Source organism: Silurus aristotelis (assembly GCF_946808225.1).
Source record: "Silurus aristotelis genome assembly, chromosome: 21".
Taxonomy (NCBI): domain Eukaryota; kingdom Metazoa; phylum Chordata; class Actinopteri; order Siluriformes; family Siluridae; genus Silurus; species Silurus aristotelis.
The window spans coordinates 20,709,669-20,726,846 of NC_139594.1; the positions used below are offsets into that span (position 1 = coordinate 20,709,669).

Below are 17,178 nucleotides of genomic sequence, written 5' to 3' on the forward strand. Positions count from 1 at the left end.
TTAGAATTGTTAAAAATTCTCACTGAAATTCTAAGAATTTTTAATAGGGTGGTACACAAGCGACACATTACACATTACTCTAAATGTAGCGTGAGTTTAAGAGTTGAACTGGCAAAGTCACTGATTATTAAAAGATAATATTAATAGATTTGCATAATACAATGTAATAACATATATAAATAAATGTTGCCTTGAGAAAAAATCCTTTCTGTGCTTCATCTTGAAGAGAACATTTGAATGTAACTTTATAACATCCTGTTCAACCAGTGGCGAGATCATAAACTGACACCAGAACATTTATCCCAATTGTTTCGTTTAGAACATAACTGGCAAAAGAACAAGGAAATGGACTTGCCCAATACCTGGGTTAGGACATTCCGTATAGGGTATGGTCCTATAGGTATGGTCCACCCACTTAGCACCTTTCTCTATTTATGTACTTTTTTTAGAAGGTTGCTGCAGGGGTATGAGAGGCATCAATACTCACAGACAGAGAGAGAGAAAGAGAGAGAGAGAGAGAGAGAGAGAGAAAGAGAGAGAGAGAGAGAGAGAGAGAGAGAGAGAGAGAGAGAGAGAGAGAGAAAGAGAGAGAGAGAGAGAGAGAGAGAGAGAGAGAGAGAGAGAGAGAGAGAGAGAGAGAGAGCAGGGTAACTTTTTCAGAGGTTGCTCTGCAGTAGTTTAACAGGTAAGAAGAAAAAAGATTATTATTATTATTAGTAGTAGAGCTGAGAATGTAAATGAAACAAAATATTTCAATTAATTACACTAAAAAAAGTAATATTTTAATAAGAATCGTTTAATTAATATTGTATTATAATGATGTGATTTGATGTTTTTGATCCAGTTATACACAATGATGCGTCTAATTCCACTGTGTGTGCTGATCATCCATGGTAAGATACTGACAACTGAACTACAGGTTGTCCCAAAAGTCTCCATAGACAGGAAAAATTCATTTTATTCAGCAAAAAAATAACCGTATTTATTTAAAAAATCCTCTACATTATTGCCCTTTCAAAATGAAAATAAATAAAAAATTTAAAAAAATGTATTAATCATGGAGCCCTCTCTCCAAACTTTGACTGCTAGATTGGTGTGTGATGCACCGCAAATCATGTTAAAGAATATATATATATATATTTTTTTAGACATTTGGTAAATACATTTTGCCCAATTCGACTACTGTGGGTCACACTGTATTAACTACTGTTATAAAGTACAAAATAGCAATTAGTGAAGCTCATGTTATTTATGTTCTCTGTATGTTAAACATCTTACGTTTAAAACTGACAAAACATGATCTTCATTACAGTGGGACTAACCACAAGCCAAAGATCAGGTAAATAAACTTGAATTTTTTGCAGAAATATTTTACAGTATTAATTTACTGTTTCCTAAAGTGTTTTGTAGTCAATGGTAATACATTGTTCATATGTATGTTCTTTATTGCACTGTGACAACTCTGAAACCAAACAATAGGTTACTAAATTTCACTATAGAGAGATGTGACACATCTATCAGGATTAAATTAGGAACTATTTCCTCAAGTGTTCTGTGGTCAGTTGTGCCCATATGTTCAGTATGTTCAAATTGTCCATATTGATCTTTACTGCAGATAATCAAACTAAGGACCAAACAATTAATACATTTCAGTTTAAACACATGAAACATTTCTCAGTATTATTTGAAAAAAAATACTCTAGATTGATTCTCTGGCTTTTCTCTGGAGTGTTTTTTGTGGTTATTGGTGTTACATTGTGACAATGGTATAAACTGTTTTTTATATTATTCAGAAATGTCAATTGTATTAAATTGTCCATATATAGGCATTTTAATGCAGCAGGACAACCATCATATCGAACAACAGTTCCCTTTCAGGAACTCGAGCTGCTTCAAAATTAATTGTGACCGTTTCCACGTTATCCACACTCTGAATCACGTGTGTAATTTATCCGATTGTAAAGTGCGGCGCCACCGGCGTGGTGATGTCACGACCAGAAAGCAGCCGGCGCTAACTTCTGTGTGTATTGTCTGTCCATATTGTACGTTTAACAGTTTATGTGGGGAAAAAAAAATATGTCAAAGCACACCTTTCAGCTATGCCTATGTGTGGCTTGCCTGGAATCAGAAAATGCTAAGTTGGTTCTTGAGGGAGCCGACTGTGCACATTGTGCTCGCATGTCCATGCGTACGCTCCGCTGCCAGTGGGCACTCTCCTTATCAGATCTTTCCGATAAGGACAGGGCCATGCTGCTAGATGCCACTCTGGTGCCGACTGGACTATTCGGCAACTCCATAAACAGTGTAGTCGATGGAGGCCAAGAAGCCGGTGGCAGCATTGTCATCGAGAGTTTCAGAAACATAGCGTTGCAATTTGCACTTCCCCTACCAGAGATCCTGTACGATGTTCTGGGCTGAAGCCCCCTGTGAGATGACAGATTTGAGGACTATCACTTTCAATAAGAGAGCTTCTACCAAGAAGTCCTCACATGGGACATTCTTGGAATCCTGCCGAGAAAGGGCGTGGTGCACCTCATCACACGGACCGTCAACCATGCCACAATCAATGCTTTAGGGCACAACCAGCGCCAGCGAGCATCCTCCTCTATTTCTGCCTGGTATTGCAGAAGACTTGGAGAACTCCCTGCCTCCTTCAAGACTGCTAGAGCTGCAAAAAGACGTAGCCCTGGCTCTGAGCATACCAGAGGTCAGTCTCGAAAGACTGATTCCCTTAAGGGACTACATGGCAGCCTGGAAAGCTCTGCCAGAGGTGTGGTTTGGTTGGTCCTGCGTACTGTAGACAGAGGCTATACGATTGAGATCGAGTGGGACCCTAGTGGGACCTGAGCAGGCTCTGGTCATGGAACAAGAGGTAAACACTCTCCTGAGAAAGGAGGTCATTGAGGTGGTCTCTCCATCACAGGTAGACCTGTTTGTGACTCAAGGGACGTCACACTGTCCCCTCTGGTTCTCATTTACACCTCCATCCCCCTTAGGGCTGGAAGCCTTGGCTCAGGCATGGCCGAAGCTATGCTTGGACGTGTTTGCCCACGCTGCTTCTGGGAGTTCTGGAAAATGTTCACCAGATATCCATCTCCTCCTGGTGGCCCCGTGGTGGCCGGACAGACCATGGTTTGTGACCTGGTAGCCCTTCTCGACCACCCTCCCTGGAATATTCCTCTCAGGAGGGATCTTCTCTCTCAGGCAGGGATCACAAGAGTTCACCCCCCCCCAGAGTTGTTGAGGCAGTAGATGTGACCTCTGGGGGGGGGGTGTCACCCTAACCCTAACCCGTAGGGTAAAGTTTTAATGAAACTTCACTGCATAATTGGTCACCAAATCAAAACCCTGGAAGTTAAGCAGCTGGCTAGATATGTCCAGCCCACTGCTGGGTATTCGAATACTTCCCCGGTGGGTGGGTGTGAGAAATATACCTTGCACGTAAAAAAAAAAAAAAACTAGACAGCGATTGGCGGGGCTGTCAAATTTATCTGGTAATGCCATCTTTGGCAGAGCTTGCAGGTCTTGCAAGAGGTGTGTATTAGTGTCCTGGTGTGCCTTTAGCTGTTCTAGGTAGGCCGCTCGCATTTCTCCCTGATAAGCAACAACAAACTCCAACTCTTGAATAAAGAGAAAAGGCAGGCAAAAGGTTCGGTAAACAGGAAATCTAAATCAGCAAGGCAAACAAAGTTCGATAAACACACAGGCAAAAATACGAAGGTCAATGATTGGAAACAGGTTTCAGACACAAAGTAAAAAAGTGAATAAAAGTTAAACGAGTTAGCACAATACGTCCTGAATTTAGGTAGCATTAGCACTAGGTAAATATGCTAAAAGCAGGAAGGGTTAGAGGTTCACAGAAGTGTTCACAACTCGGGGAAAGGTGCCCTCTTTTGGCATGGCAGGGACGTTAAAACTTGGTCTGTTGCATTGTCTCAGTACTATTTAATTGTTTATATATATTTTCTCCATTGCAGCCAGACAAATGTTGAACCAAACATCACGTATAAAAGTTTTCATTTAAACAGATTTCACACATTTCTTTCTATTAATGTAGAAAATATTTCATTTAAATGTTTTGTGTTCTGTAATATTTTGGTTTTCCTATGGTGTTAAATTATGTAACTGGTATAAAATGTTCTTTATGTATGGTCTTTATTCCAGCAAGTCAACCCACAATCCAAACTACAGGTAAATCATTTTCAGTTTAGACCGACTTAACACATTTTTCTGTATTTATTTAAACAACACTTTCTCCTGGTTTTTGTGGTCTATGTGATTAAATAGTGTTAATCGTATTACAATTTCCATATGTATTTTCTTTATTGCAGCTGGGCAACCATTAAACCAAACAGCAGGTACAGATATGGTGCATTACCCAGTATAGTTAAAATAATTTTTTTAAATGTATTTAAAAACTACATTTAAAAAGTCCATGTTCAGTGTTATTTGGTTATACTGGTATTAAATGGTGTTAATAGTAATTGTTAATATGTATGTTCTTTTTTGCAGTGGTACAACTGTCAAACCAAACAACAGGTATATCATTTTAAAATAATTTAGAACAAATATGACACGTTTATTAGTTTTGATTAAGAAAATATTTTTGCAGCTCTTTAAGTAATTGTGCAGTAAGACAAACTTTGAGCCAAACAGCAGGTAAATAATTTTAGATTTAGACAGATATGATACATTTCTCAGTATTGTTAAAGAAAATTCATTCAATGTTTTGTGGACAATGGTTTTTATTTGTGCCATTGGTTTTAAATTGTATCAGTGGTAATTGTCCATATATATATGTTCTTTATTCTAGTTAGTCAACCTACAAACCAAACTGCAGGTCAATAAATATCACTTTAGACAGCTGTAACATTCTGCAGTATCGATTTAAAAGCTATTTTCTAAAGTGTTTTGTAATCTATATTATTAAATAGTGTCAATAATATTGAAATGTCTATATGTTCTATATTGCAGCTGGACAACCATTGAACCAAAGAACAGGTAAATATATTTTAATTTAGACAGATGTAAGATCATTCTTAGTATTGACTACCTTATTTTGACAGTGGTGTGAAATTATGCCAGTAGTAATGCGAGAATTTCTCAGTTTTTATTTACAAACATTTTTTTTTCTATTTTTTCCCCCCTCATTGGTGTTAAATTGTCCTGACGGTATTAAATTGTACAAGTAGTATTCAACCGGGGTCGACTGCATGTGAGACAGGAGTTTTAGCAGTCTACCACAGAAATGATTGTAAACCAACTGCAGAGAAACTGATATTTTGGAAGAAAAAAAAAATTGTGTCTAAAAAAAAAATCACAAAATAAAAAAAAAAGTAAAAAAAAAATTAATTGTTTATAATAAAAAAGTTGGCAAAAAAAATTGAGGCAGAGCAAAAAAAATAAATAAATAAACCCACAAAAAAAGCACAAACACAATGGCGACATCTAGTGGGAAAAAACAGGAGAACACAAGAAAAAAATTTGATATAGCCGGATCCCTCATATTCTGACAGTATTCAGTCAATAGTATTAAACTGTCTGACTGTATGGTTTTATTGCAGCATCACAACCCTCGAGCAAACAAAATATATATTTAAATTTAAACAGATGATAGACATTCCTCAGTATTGATTCAGGAACTTTTTCATCCTTTTTATGGTTAACAGTGTTTTTAATAGTATTCAGTATTGTTAATCGTATAATATTGTTTTCAATACATTTTGTTACTAGTTTTGTTAATTTGTGTCAGTCGTATTGTGTCAGTCGTTCATATGTGTGTTCTTTATTGCAGTGAGTCCAACTACAACCCAAACAACAGTAAAAACGTAAAACGTTTAGTTAAGACAGATGTGTCATTTTTTTTATATTGTTTTAGAATCAGTTTACACAAGTGTTCTGGGTCAAAGCTATATCATTTAAAATGTACACAGATATAACAAATTTCTCATTTCTTAAAATTTGTGGTCATGTGTGTAAGTCGTGCCTGTTTATACATGAGATTTGGACGGTGCGCAACAAACGTTCGCTGTAAAAGCCTTTAAGAAGAATGGTGATAGTGTGAGTGCTGCTCAAGTGGAATGTCGGTGTCATTACCAGTTAGGACATCATGATTGTGTCCTGTCTGCTAATTTCGAAGAGAATATTGAGGCTGTTCGAGTTGCCATCATAAGGAGCCCTCACAGCTCTGTTTGACAACACGTATCATCAACGGGTTGAACTGTTTCTTTGAAATGACACAGCCATGCTGTAATTGCATGAGCAGATGGGACCACTCTACTGCTCCATTATAATTAATGGAAAGAGGGTTCTCTCCATGTTTCTTTCAAAAACCTTAAAAGACTACAGTTGTTGTTTTTTTTTTAACTTATTGTGCATCCGGAAAGTTTCACAGCCCTTCACTTTTTTTCCCACATATTATGTTTTGTTACAGCCTTTATTCCGAAATGGATGCAATTCATTATTATCAACATTCTACAAACAAAATCTCATAATGACAAAATGAAAGAAGTTTGTTTAAACATTTATTTAAAATAAAAAAATGTGAAAATTTACATGTACATAAGTTTTCACAGCGTTGCCATGTCACTCAAAATTAAGCTCAGGTGCATTCTGTTTCCACTGATCATCCTTGAGATGTTTCTACAACTTGATTGGAAAAGGCACATGACAGCTCGCTTTTGGTCTGATGAAACATAGATTGAACTCATCATAGGAGGAACGGCTCATCACCTGGCCAATACCATAGCTACAGAAAAGAATGGTGGTGGCAGCATTATGCTTTGGGGATGTTTTTCAATGGCAGGAACTGAGAGACTGGTCAGGATCAAGGGAATTAATGCAGCCATGTACAGAGACATCCATTGATAAAAAAAAAAACCTGCTCCAGAGTGCTCTGGACCTCAGACTGGGTTGATGGTTCATCTGCCAACAGGACAATGCCTCTAAACTAGACTACTTTGTAAATGTCCTTGAGTGGCGAGCCAGAGCCCAGACTTGAACCTGATTAAACATCTTTTTAGAGATCTGAAAATGTCTGTGCACTGACACTCCCCATACAACCTGATGGAGCTCAAGAGGTTCTGAAAAGAAGAATGGGAGAAACTGTCCAAAAATGGTGTGCCAAGCATGTAGCATCAAACTCCAAAAAGACTTTAGGCTGTAAAAGGTGCCTAAGGAGCTTTAACAAAGTGTTAAGCAAAGGCTGGGAATACTCATGAACATTTTGGAATAAATCTGTAACAACAAAATGTGTAAAAAGTGAAGTGCTGTGAATACTTTCCTGATGCACTGTATATTTTTGTGTATAAGTTGTGATATACTGTGTGTATTGACAACTTTCAATCAAAGACATCAATAACTTATCCACCAGCTAGATCAACTACATTACAACTTTACTTTGGGTACAGAAGGAAAGTAGTATGGTAGAAATCATCAATCAGACTCAAAAATAACTTTAGAATGCAAAGGTGCAGAATTTAATTACTGGAAATTATAGATAATGATAATGATTAGAAAGAAATGGGCTACCCCACTCATCTAGGGAATCCTTTTTTTGCAGGTACTTTTGCTTATCTAATTAAACAAATTTGGTATTTTTTCATTTATTTTGCCTTATGCTGTTTTAATGTGTTGTATATCTGTTCTGCTATGTCTTAGGACCCTTTTACCCATTTGGAACTGGAGACATAGTAAATGACCGGATAGATGATGGAAGTTCATCTGTTATCACTCTTCAGCAACCATTTATATATTTTGGAACCACATACAACCAAATGTTTGTAAGTAGAACTTAAATTAATGTGTATCATGCCTAGTAATTGGGACAGTTACTTGGTAATTACCCAGTAATTTGACTTCTATATAATGTAAATGTACAATCTGCATTTTAAGTTAAAATGATCATGTGAACCCAGTAGTGCTGTAGCAGAGCCTGTAACTGCATATTTTAAAAGTACACTTAAACACCATTAATAATTTTTTGCCTTTTTCATTTTATGTAATTGAACTAAAAAAAATGTCTTATAGGTAAACAACAATGGACACTTAACCTTTAATCAAGCCTGGTACAGTTACACTCCCTACCAATTCCCGGCATATGGTGGCCCAGACTTGATTGCCCCATTTTGGACTGACCTTGATAACCGTGGAAATGGAGTCATTTCATATCACCAGTTCACTTCTGGCAATGTTCTCACTCAAGCTACTCAAGACATCAGTCGCTATTTCCCTCAGCTGAGTTTCAATGCTACATGGGTTTTTGTTGCAACATGGGATCGAGTGGCATATGTCCCTCAAACTGGCACGGTAAGAAGAACTTTGTAGCTACTTTATTAGAATAAACATCATTTAAGATTTCTAGCAAATAAAAAGAATGAAATGTCTACTGTCCAATGTACATTTTGTGAGAACATAAATAAATATTTGATTGTTTCAGGAAACATCTTTCCAAGTAGTTTTGATTTCCAATGGCCATTTTTCCTTCATTTTGATGAACTATGGTGTGATTGCTCCAACAAACCGAAGTGTGCAGGTACAAATGATTTAGAGACATAAACCATTTATTTATTTTAACCAGTGACGTTGACAAAATTATAGTTAATAAATGCATTTTCTTAATTATTTTTATCAGGCTGGTTATGACACAGCTAACTCCAGCTACTTTTTCTCAATTCCTGGGTCATTTCAATACAACTACACAAGTTTTTCCTACAGCAGCAATGTGAATGTCCCAGGACGATGGGCTTTTCGTGTAGATCATGGATCACAAACCTGTCAGTTTAATGGTAATGTCAGGACAAAATACATTTAGTTGTCACATTAAGTTCCTATTTATTTTTACAGACTAGAAATAATCTAAATTTTTTTATTCAACCAGGTAATATAGTGCCACAAGGTACTGTATTCTGGACAGATAACTCTTGCCAGCAGAAATGCACTTGCACTCGGTCGGGTCTCCGGTGCGTCTCAGAGCCATGTACGTTTTCACAAGCTTGCCGTCCGGCTGCTTTCCAGTATAGCTGCCAAAACGTACAACGCCGAACCTGCACTATTTCTGGTGATCCGCACTACTACACCTTTGATAATCAAATCTTCCACTTTCAAGGAACTTGCACATACATCTTGTCTGAGGTTTGAAAGAATTTATTTTTGTGCAATTATTTTAGTTTAATTTACTAACACACACATGTGGGCTCGGGAAATATCTAAACATACATTTCTTTGAAGGCTTGTGGCAGCGGCTTGCCATACTACCGCATTGAAGGGAAAAACGAGCATCGGGGTAGTACACATGTGTCATGGACACGACTGGTCAGGGTGTTTGTGTATGAGGAGCAACTGGAATTAGTAAAAGATCATCCATATGAGGCCAAGGTCATTATTACCACATTTTACTATATATAAATAATTTTTACTATTAGCTGATTTTGTTTTCATTTTGTTTTATTAGGTGAATGGAACCTTTGCAGCAACACCATTCAGCCTGAACAATGGCTCTATCCAAGTCTACCGGTCAGGTTTTTCAATTGTAATCAGTACAGCATTTGGATTGGTTGTTACATATGATGCATTTTCCTATGTAACCATCAATGTACCTTATGAATACCAAAATTCCACATGTGGTCTGTGTGGTAACTTCAACCACCAACCAGCGGATGACTATATTTCTCCTTCAGGAGTAATCCTGAGCTCAGATAGGGAATTTGGAGACTCCTGGAAGGTACAGGGAGACACAGATCCTGGGTGCGAGTATACCCGGTGCTCAGGTCTTGCATGTGCAGGTTGTACCACATACCAGAGTAGCCTTTACAGTAACTCAGACCACTGTGGTATCTTGGCAGCTGCCAGTGGCCCATTTGCAAATTGCCACTCCACTCTGTCACCACAGAATTTTCTAGACAGCTGTGTCTATGATCTATGTGTCGGAGGTGGATACCAACCAATTCTTTGTCAAGCAATCAGTGTTTATGCTGCTCAATGCCAGCAGCAAGGCATACAGCTGGGTCAATGGAGAAGAACGGGATTCTGTGGTAAGTAAAATATAAAAAAATAGTCATACTTGCCAGGAAAATGTTTTGTTACAGCATAAAATATAATAATACTGTTCTACTACAATCTACTTTCAGAAATACCATGTCCAGAGCACAGTCACTATGAGTTTCAGGGAACAAGCTGCCCAGCAACGTGCAGTAACCCCTTTTCACCTTTAAACTGCACCTTACCAAACCAGGAAAGCTGTATCTGTGATGCAGGCTATGTCTTAAGCGGTGGTTAATGTGTTCCTCAAAGTAACTGTGGCTGCACTTTAGAAGGACTTTACTATGCTGATGGTCAATCAGTGGTATTGGACAATGACTGTGGTAGGATATGTACCTGTAGAAACAGTGTTATGACCTGTCAACATCATCAGTGTGGTTCACAGGAGGTGTGTACCATCAATAATGGTGTAAGAGGCTGCAGACCTACCAGTTATTCCACCTGTTGGGTTGACCGACTAGGCTCATATCACACCTTTGATGGGGTGGCTTTCACTTATCCAGGAGCCTGTGAACTCACACTCACAAGATTTATTGGATCTTCCACAAGACCTAATTTTTCAGTTAACCTGCAGAGAGTCCCCATGGGCACCGTTGGCTTTTCTAAGATCCTGAAGTTTGAGGCAGAGGGATTTCAGATTTCTATAGACATTGGGGAAGGTGGAAATATACAGGTGAGTTAATCGTTTACAGAAACAAGACAGTGCTGATCAATCAGACCTTTGACAATTTATCATTTAATTTGACAACATATTGCTTTCCCTTACAGGTTGATGGACACCTGGTTGCTCTACCATACAGTGTTGGTGCTGGTCAAATCCGTATCTACCATGGCAGTGTAGATAGTATAATTATGGAAACATCATTTGGGGTAACTGTGAGATCCGATTGGTCACATCTAATTAGAATTACAGCACCCAACACCTACAGTGGGGCACTTGCTGGTCTGTGTGGAAATTTCAATGGAAACCAAGGAGATGAGTTTTACAGCCCAGATGGAGTTTTGTTAAACAATACACAGGAGTTTGCGGATAGCTGGAGAAATGGTTCTCTTTCAACCTTCTGCATAGGATCAGAGGTCATCTCACCAGTACATAACAGCAGCGAGTACTGTAGCATCATTACCTTTACAAACGGGCCGTTTGCTCAGTGCCACGGCAGCCTGGACCCTCAGATTTGGTTAGAACACTGCAGACACAATTTCCAACAGACACATGGTGCCAGAGAGGCCATGTGTGAGGCTCTAAGAGACTACGCTGTACTTTGCCAGCAAAATGGTATCAGTGTGGGAGAATGGAGAAATATAACCAACTGTGGTGAGTACTTAAAATAGTAGTTTAAAATAAGGCAATGGCTAGTTTGTATATATATATAAATATTTATTCATTACATTTTTTGTCAGATTCCACATGCCCCGCCCACAGCCATTATGAGCTATGTGGCACTTCCTGTCCTGCAGCCTGTCCAAGTCTGTCTTTTCCATTCCCTTGTACCCAACATTGCCAGGAAGGTTGCCAGTGTGATAATGGGCTACTGCTAAGTGGAGATCAGTGTGTTCCTCCTACAGACTGTGGCTGTTTTCATGAAGGTCGGTACAGACAGAGTGGAGAGCAGTTCTGGTCAGGTGAGCAGTGCCTGTTACACTGTGTATGTGATGGGACATCAGGTATTGTTCGCTGTACTCCTGCCTCTTGCCAAGAGCAGGAAATATGCCGTTTCATGGACGGAGAATATGGCTGCCATGCTCAACCCAGTGCCACATGCTCAGCTTCAGGGGACCCCCACTACAGCACGTTTGATGGACATAGATTTGACTTTCAGGGCACATGCCACTATACACTGGCAACTGTATGTAATGATACTCGAGGGCTACCATATTTTCATGTCACTGCACGAAATGAAGCATGGAATGGCGGATCAGTGTCAATCACTGTTGAAGTTTATGTCAATGTGTCAGGACACCTGGTGCACATTTCACGCGACATGTATGGCACAGCTGAGGTGAGTTTTAAGGACAAAAATAAAGTATGTTCAATTTTAAACAGTGGAAAGGTATTAATTCAGTAAGAAAAGACAATGCAATATATGAGGTGGAATATTTTGGGCTAGATCTGTTTACAAGAACTAATTTTATTCAATTCATTTTAATTCATTTAATTCAAGAAGCTTTACATAGTGTGATCACATTCAAAATAGTCAACTTGCAATGCAACACGGTGCGCTCAGCGTTCCTGCCACTTCTGGAATGTGTTCTGGAAGTCTTGTTTTTTAAAGATTGTCAAGCACCTTCTGGATCTTCAACTTCTGCTTAAGGGCAAAGTGTATTGTTCAATGATCATGATCAAATGCTTAGTTTCACCAAAATGTTAGAGTTGCTCATTGTAATAACTTGCTGTCAATGATTAAATCACAGATGTGGTGATGCACGTGTTTAAAATAGTACCCACTTAGCACCATAAGTCTGGACACATTTCAATACCACCTTGTAAACTTCCCTTTGTTACCACTATAAAAATTAGTGTAAGATTTAACTTTCTTTCCTCCAGATTGACAGTGAAACCAGAAATCTTCCTGCCCTGCTCGACTCTGGCCGTGTGTTGGTTTATTTCAGTGGAAGAAACACATTTATTACAACTGACTTTGGTCTAAGTGTGAGTTATGATGGCTCTTGGGTGGTACGAATCACCGTTCCAGGGAATTACAGTGGAGCCACATGTGGCCTTTGCGGTAACTTCAATGGTGACACCAGTGATGATTTCCGTTTGCGTTCTGGTACGCTGACTTCTTCTGCTTCAGAGTTTGGAGCTGACTGGAAAGAGGGCAACGACACAACATGTAATCACGGATGTGGAGACGCCTGCTCACTGTGTCCAAACCCATCTAGAGCACAGTCTCTGTGTGCACTCATAATGGACAGTCAGGGTCCTCTGAGTTTCTGTCATGCATATGTTGATCCACTTGTCTATTTTAATGACTGTGTCTTTGACCTGTGCCTCTCTCAACACTCGAATGATGTACTGTGTCGTTCCATTGAAACGTATGTCAGTGCCTGCCAGTCTGCCAACATCAGGATTTATCCCTGGAGAGAAAATACAACATGTCGTAAGTGATTTTAAAGGGAATTAAAACAGTTAGATTTAAGTCCTTAATGATGCAATTTTGTGTAGATTAGATTATTTAAAATGAATAAGGTTTATCATTATTATAAATATAATAATTCTTAGTGAAAGGTCACATGTGTGTATACTAATTCCTCAGGTATATCCTGTCCTACAAACAGTCACTATGAGCTGTGTGGCTCAGACTGTGGACACACCTGTACCAGCACTATGAATAACACATGTGAGGGGACATGCAGAGAGGGCTGTTTCTGTGATGATGGCTTTGTAAGGAGTGGAGGAAACTGTATGCCTGTAGAGCAATGTGGTTGCTCACACTATGGATTCTACTTCCAGGTGAATTTCTGCCACTATTTGATTCTATCTTTCACAGCTGTACACCACTTTTAAACCAATCTACATTTTGCAGTGTTACAATTTAAAATTCAATCTGACTTAATGGCATTATCTATGTTGTGTGATATGGTGAAACAAATAGTTATTTGTTTCATTTTGACTGAACATATATACTTTTTTCCCACGCTTAAACAACGAAGCGGCTTATTTATGTATTTTTCCTGGGTTTTTCCCGGTTTCACAAACTTCAAGCCAAAAAACTGAGCGACATAACATTAGACAAATGAAATTTCCGAACGGAAAGAAAAAACGCACTTCACCTGTGTTCTGAGCTGCACGGCATCGGGAGAAAAGCTTCCACCGGTGGAGATTTTTAAACGCACGGCGATGCCAAAAGATAAACTCTCGAGAGAAATAGTTGTGAAAGGAAGGAGGAAGACAGTGAACAAGGACTTTCTTGGTAGGCTACTGTTTAGATACAAGCCGTTGTAACGTGTTGAGTCTGGGTGAAGGGAGAGCTCGCTAACTCCAGTTACAACAAAAATCATATAAGCACAGACAGGTTTCCAAAACTCGTGCTTTTTTATTTTTCTTGGCAACAGCATTACAGTTTTAAAGAAACTTAAATAAGCATCAGAAAATAATAAGGACATATTCCTCGCTCTTGCACACATGCAGTAATACCGGTAAAAAATGCAGCGGCAGGCTATTCACAAAATACCGCTATGCTCTTAAAAGGGCCGCAACATATTTCACCCGTTACACCATGTAATGTGTCTTTCATTAAAGCCTGTGTAAAGTTTATTAGTTTCAGTGTAGACACCTGTGGCTTATTTATGTTCAAAATAAAAATCTTTGTAAAATTCAGTGGGTACTTATATTTGCGCTTAATAGTCCGGAAATTATGGTACATATAAAATTGGCTATTATATAATTAAATACAACACAGTTAAGCTACATAACAGAACATAGAGATACATAACGGCCATGGACAGAAATTATTTTAATTTAAATTATTTGTATATTTTTATTGCATAAATGATAAGTATATGGTTAAAATAACTATATATCCCTCTAATCTTTAATCTAAACTCTTTTCATAGTAAACCCACAGTCTTTTTTTCTTGCAGATCGGTGAGGAGTTCTGGACTGAACAATGTTTACAACACTGTAAATGCTTTGGTCCCGAAGATCTGCACTGCATCTCTGCCTCCTGCACGCCCACTGAGGAGTGTGTGGTTAAGAATGGTAGAGTCGGCTGCCACAGTCAAATGTCAACATGCATGGTCTCGGGAGATCCCCATTATTATACCTTTGATGGAGCTGTGGCTCACTTTCAGGTTAGAACTGACTGTGTACATTTATGAAAATTCTGAAAAAAAAGGTTAGGGTTTAATTTTGGAAATCAAACATTGTATGGCATGGCAGCATAGTGGTGCAGAAGGTAACCTCAGTGCCATACAGCTCCAGGGCCCTATCTTTAATCTAGAGTTCAGGTTACTGTCTGTGTAATGTTCCTTCAGCACGGTCCTCATACATGTGGGTTTCCTCTGAGGATCTTCTTTCACTCCATTTCATGAGTGGCTTGGCTCAGATCCTAATGTGCAAGTTGTGTCTCAAGTCAAGTCAAGTCAAGAAGCTTTTATTGTCATTCAACCATGTATAGCTGATGCAGTACACAGTGAAATGAGACAACGTTCCTCCTGAACCCAGGTGCTACATAAAACAACATAAAACAACAGTAAACAACAGTCACAGAACAGAAGAACACAGGGCCAGGAACTAAGATCCTCGCCACATAAAGTGCATGTGTGCAACTGGTGCAAACAGTGCAAAGACATCACAAGACAGTGCGAGACAACACAGGACAGTGCAGGACAATACAAAATACACAAAATATAAAAATAAAAACAACAATAGCTCCGCCAGTAAAACCTGTCGTAACAGAATAAGGTGCACAGTAGCAGAAAAATGTAAACAGAGAAATGTAAACAATTGTGCAATAGCAGCAATCAAAAATAAAGTGATCAGTGACCAAAGGATTTGGAGAGAATATTGTGCAAAGAGAGCAAGTCCCGGAAGATCAGCAACAAACAACAAACGGCATGTAAACATTATTGCGACAATGAAAGGTGTAAATGGTGTTGAAACCTGGGTATGCGAAGTGTATGTGTGTTGAGTCCGGTTGTACAGATCAGTCACACAGTTGTGTGTAAGTGTGTGTGTGTGAGTATGTGTGTGTGTGTGAGAGAGAGTTCAGTTCAGATGTTTGTTGAGTAAGTGTGAGTGTGTGTGTGTGAGTATGTGTGTGTGTGTGAGAGAGAGTTCAGTTCAGATGTTTGTTGAGGAGCCTGATGGCTTGCGGGAAAAAACTGTTGCACAGTCTTGTTGTGACGGCCCGAATGCTTCGGAACCGTTTCCCTGATGGTAGGAGGGTGAAGTGTGTGTGTGACGGGTGTGTGTGATCGTCCACAATGCTGTGTGCTTTGCGGATGCAGTGTGTGGTGTAAATGTCCATGATAGAGGGGAGAGAGACTCCGATGATCTTCTCAGCTGTCCTCACTAATCTCTGTAGGGTCTTGCGATCCGAGACGTTGCAGTTCCCAAACCAGGCAGTGATGCAGCTGCTCAAGATGCTCTCGAAGGCCCCTCTGTAGAACATGGTCAGGATGGGGGGAGGGAGATGAGCTTTCCTCAGCCTTCTCAGGAAGTAGAGACGCTGCTGGGCTTTCTTGGTGATGGAGCTGGTGTTAAGTGACCAGGTGAGGTTATCCGCCAGATGAACACCAAGGAATTTGGTGCTCTTGACGATCTCCTCTGAAGATCCCTCGATGATCAGTGGAGAATGGTCTCTCTGTGCTCTTCTGAAGTCAACAACCATCTCTTTGGTTTTGTCCACGTTCAGAGACAGGTTGTTGGCTCCACACCAGGCTGTTAACCGTTGCACCTCCTCTCTGTATTCTGACTCGTCGTTCTTGCTGATTAGACCCACCACGGTCGTGTCATCAGCAAACTTAATGATATGATTCGAGCTGTGCGTTGGTGCACAGTCGTGAGTCAGCAGAGTGAACAGCAGTGGACTGAGCACACAGCCCTGAGGGGCTCCAGTGCTCAGTGTGGTGGTGCTGGAGATGCTGTTCCCGATCCTGACTGACTGAGGTCTCTCAGTCAGGAAGTCCAGGATCCAGTTGCAGAGGGAGGTGTTCATGCCCAGTAGGCTCAACTTCTCAATCAGGTGCTGAGGAATGATTGTGTTAAATGCTGAACTGAAGTCTATGAACAGCATCCTTACATAAGAGTCTTTGTTATCCAGATGGGTGAGGGCCAGATGGAGGGTTGTGGAGATGGCATCGTCCGTGGAGCGGTTTGGACGATACGCAAACTGCATGGGGTCCAGTGCGGGTGGGAGCTGGGTCTTTATGTGCCTCATGACGAGCCTCTCGAAGCACTTCATCATGATGGGTGTGAGTGCAACGGGACGATAGTCATTGAGGCAGGAGACAGAAGACTTGTTCGGCACAGGAATGATGGTCGTTGTCTTGAGGCACGTGGGAACAGTGGCGCTGCTCAGGGAGATGTTAAAGATGTCAGTGAATACATCTGCTAGTTGTTCTGCACATTCACTGAGCACTCTGCCAGGAATGTTGTCAGGTCCAGCAGACTTCGGTGGGTTAACTCTGCATAGA

General features: G+C 39.8%; 1 protein-coding gene across 1 annotated transcript in view; it reads left to right on the forward strand.

Annotated features, from left to right (window-relative positions):
* Positions 1–439: 439 nt before the first annotated feature.
* Positions 440–17,178, forward strand: part of LOC310716352 (alpha-tectorin-like) — a 28,222-nt gene continuing 11,483 nt past the window's right edge. The window contains 25 exon segments of the mRNA XM_083523478.1: positions 440–491; positions 626–685; positions 845–893; positions 1,313–1,339; positions 3,978–4,004; positions 4,165–4,191; positions 4,332–4,358; positions 4,513–4,539; positions 4,814–4,840; positions 4,975–5,001; positions 5,795–5,819; positions 7,658–7,781; positions 8,029–8,307; positions 8,438–8,533; positions 8,633–8,786; positions 8,879–9,132; positions 9,229–9,375; positions 9,452–10,031; positions 10,128–10,273; positions 10,277–10,711; positions 10,807–11,353; positions 11,440–12,038; positions 12,584–13,139; positions 13,296–13,492; positions 14,623–14,832. Of these exon segments, the coding sequence (XP_083379604.1) occupies positions 854–893; positions 1,313–1,339; positions 3,978–4,004; positions 4,165–4,191; positions 4,332–4,358; positions 4,513–4,539; positions 4,814–4,840; positions 4,975–5,001; positions 5,795–5,819; positions 7,658–7,781; positions 8,029–8,307; positions 8,438–8,533; positions 8,633–8,786; positions 8,879–9,132; positions 9,229–9,375; positions 9,452–10,031; positions 10,128–10,273; positions 10,277–10,711; positions 10,807–11,353; positions 11,440–12,038; positions 12,584–13,139; positions 13,296–13,492; positions 14,623–14,832 (4,578 nt within the window). The 5' untranslated portion in view covers positions 440–491; positions 626–685; positions 845–853.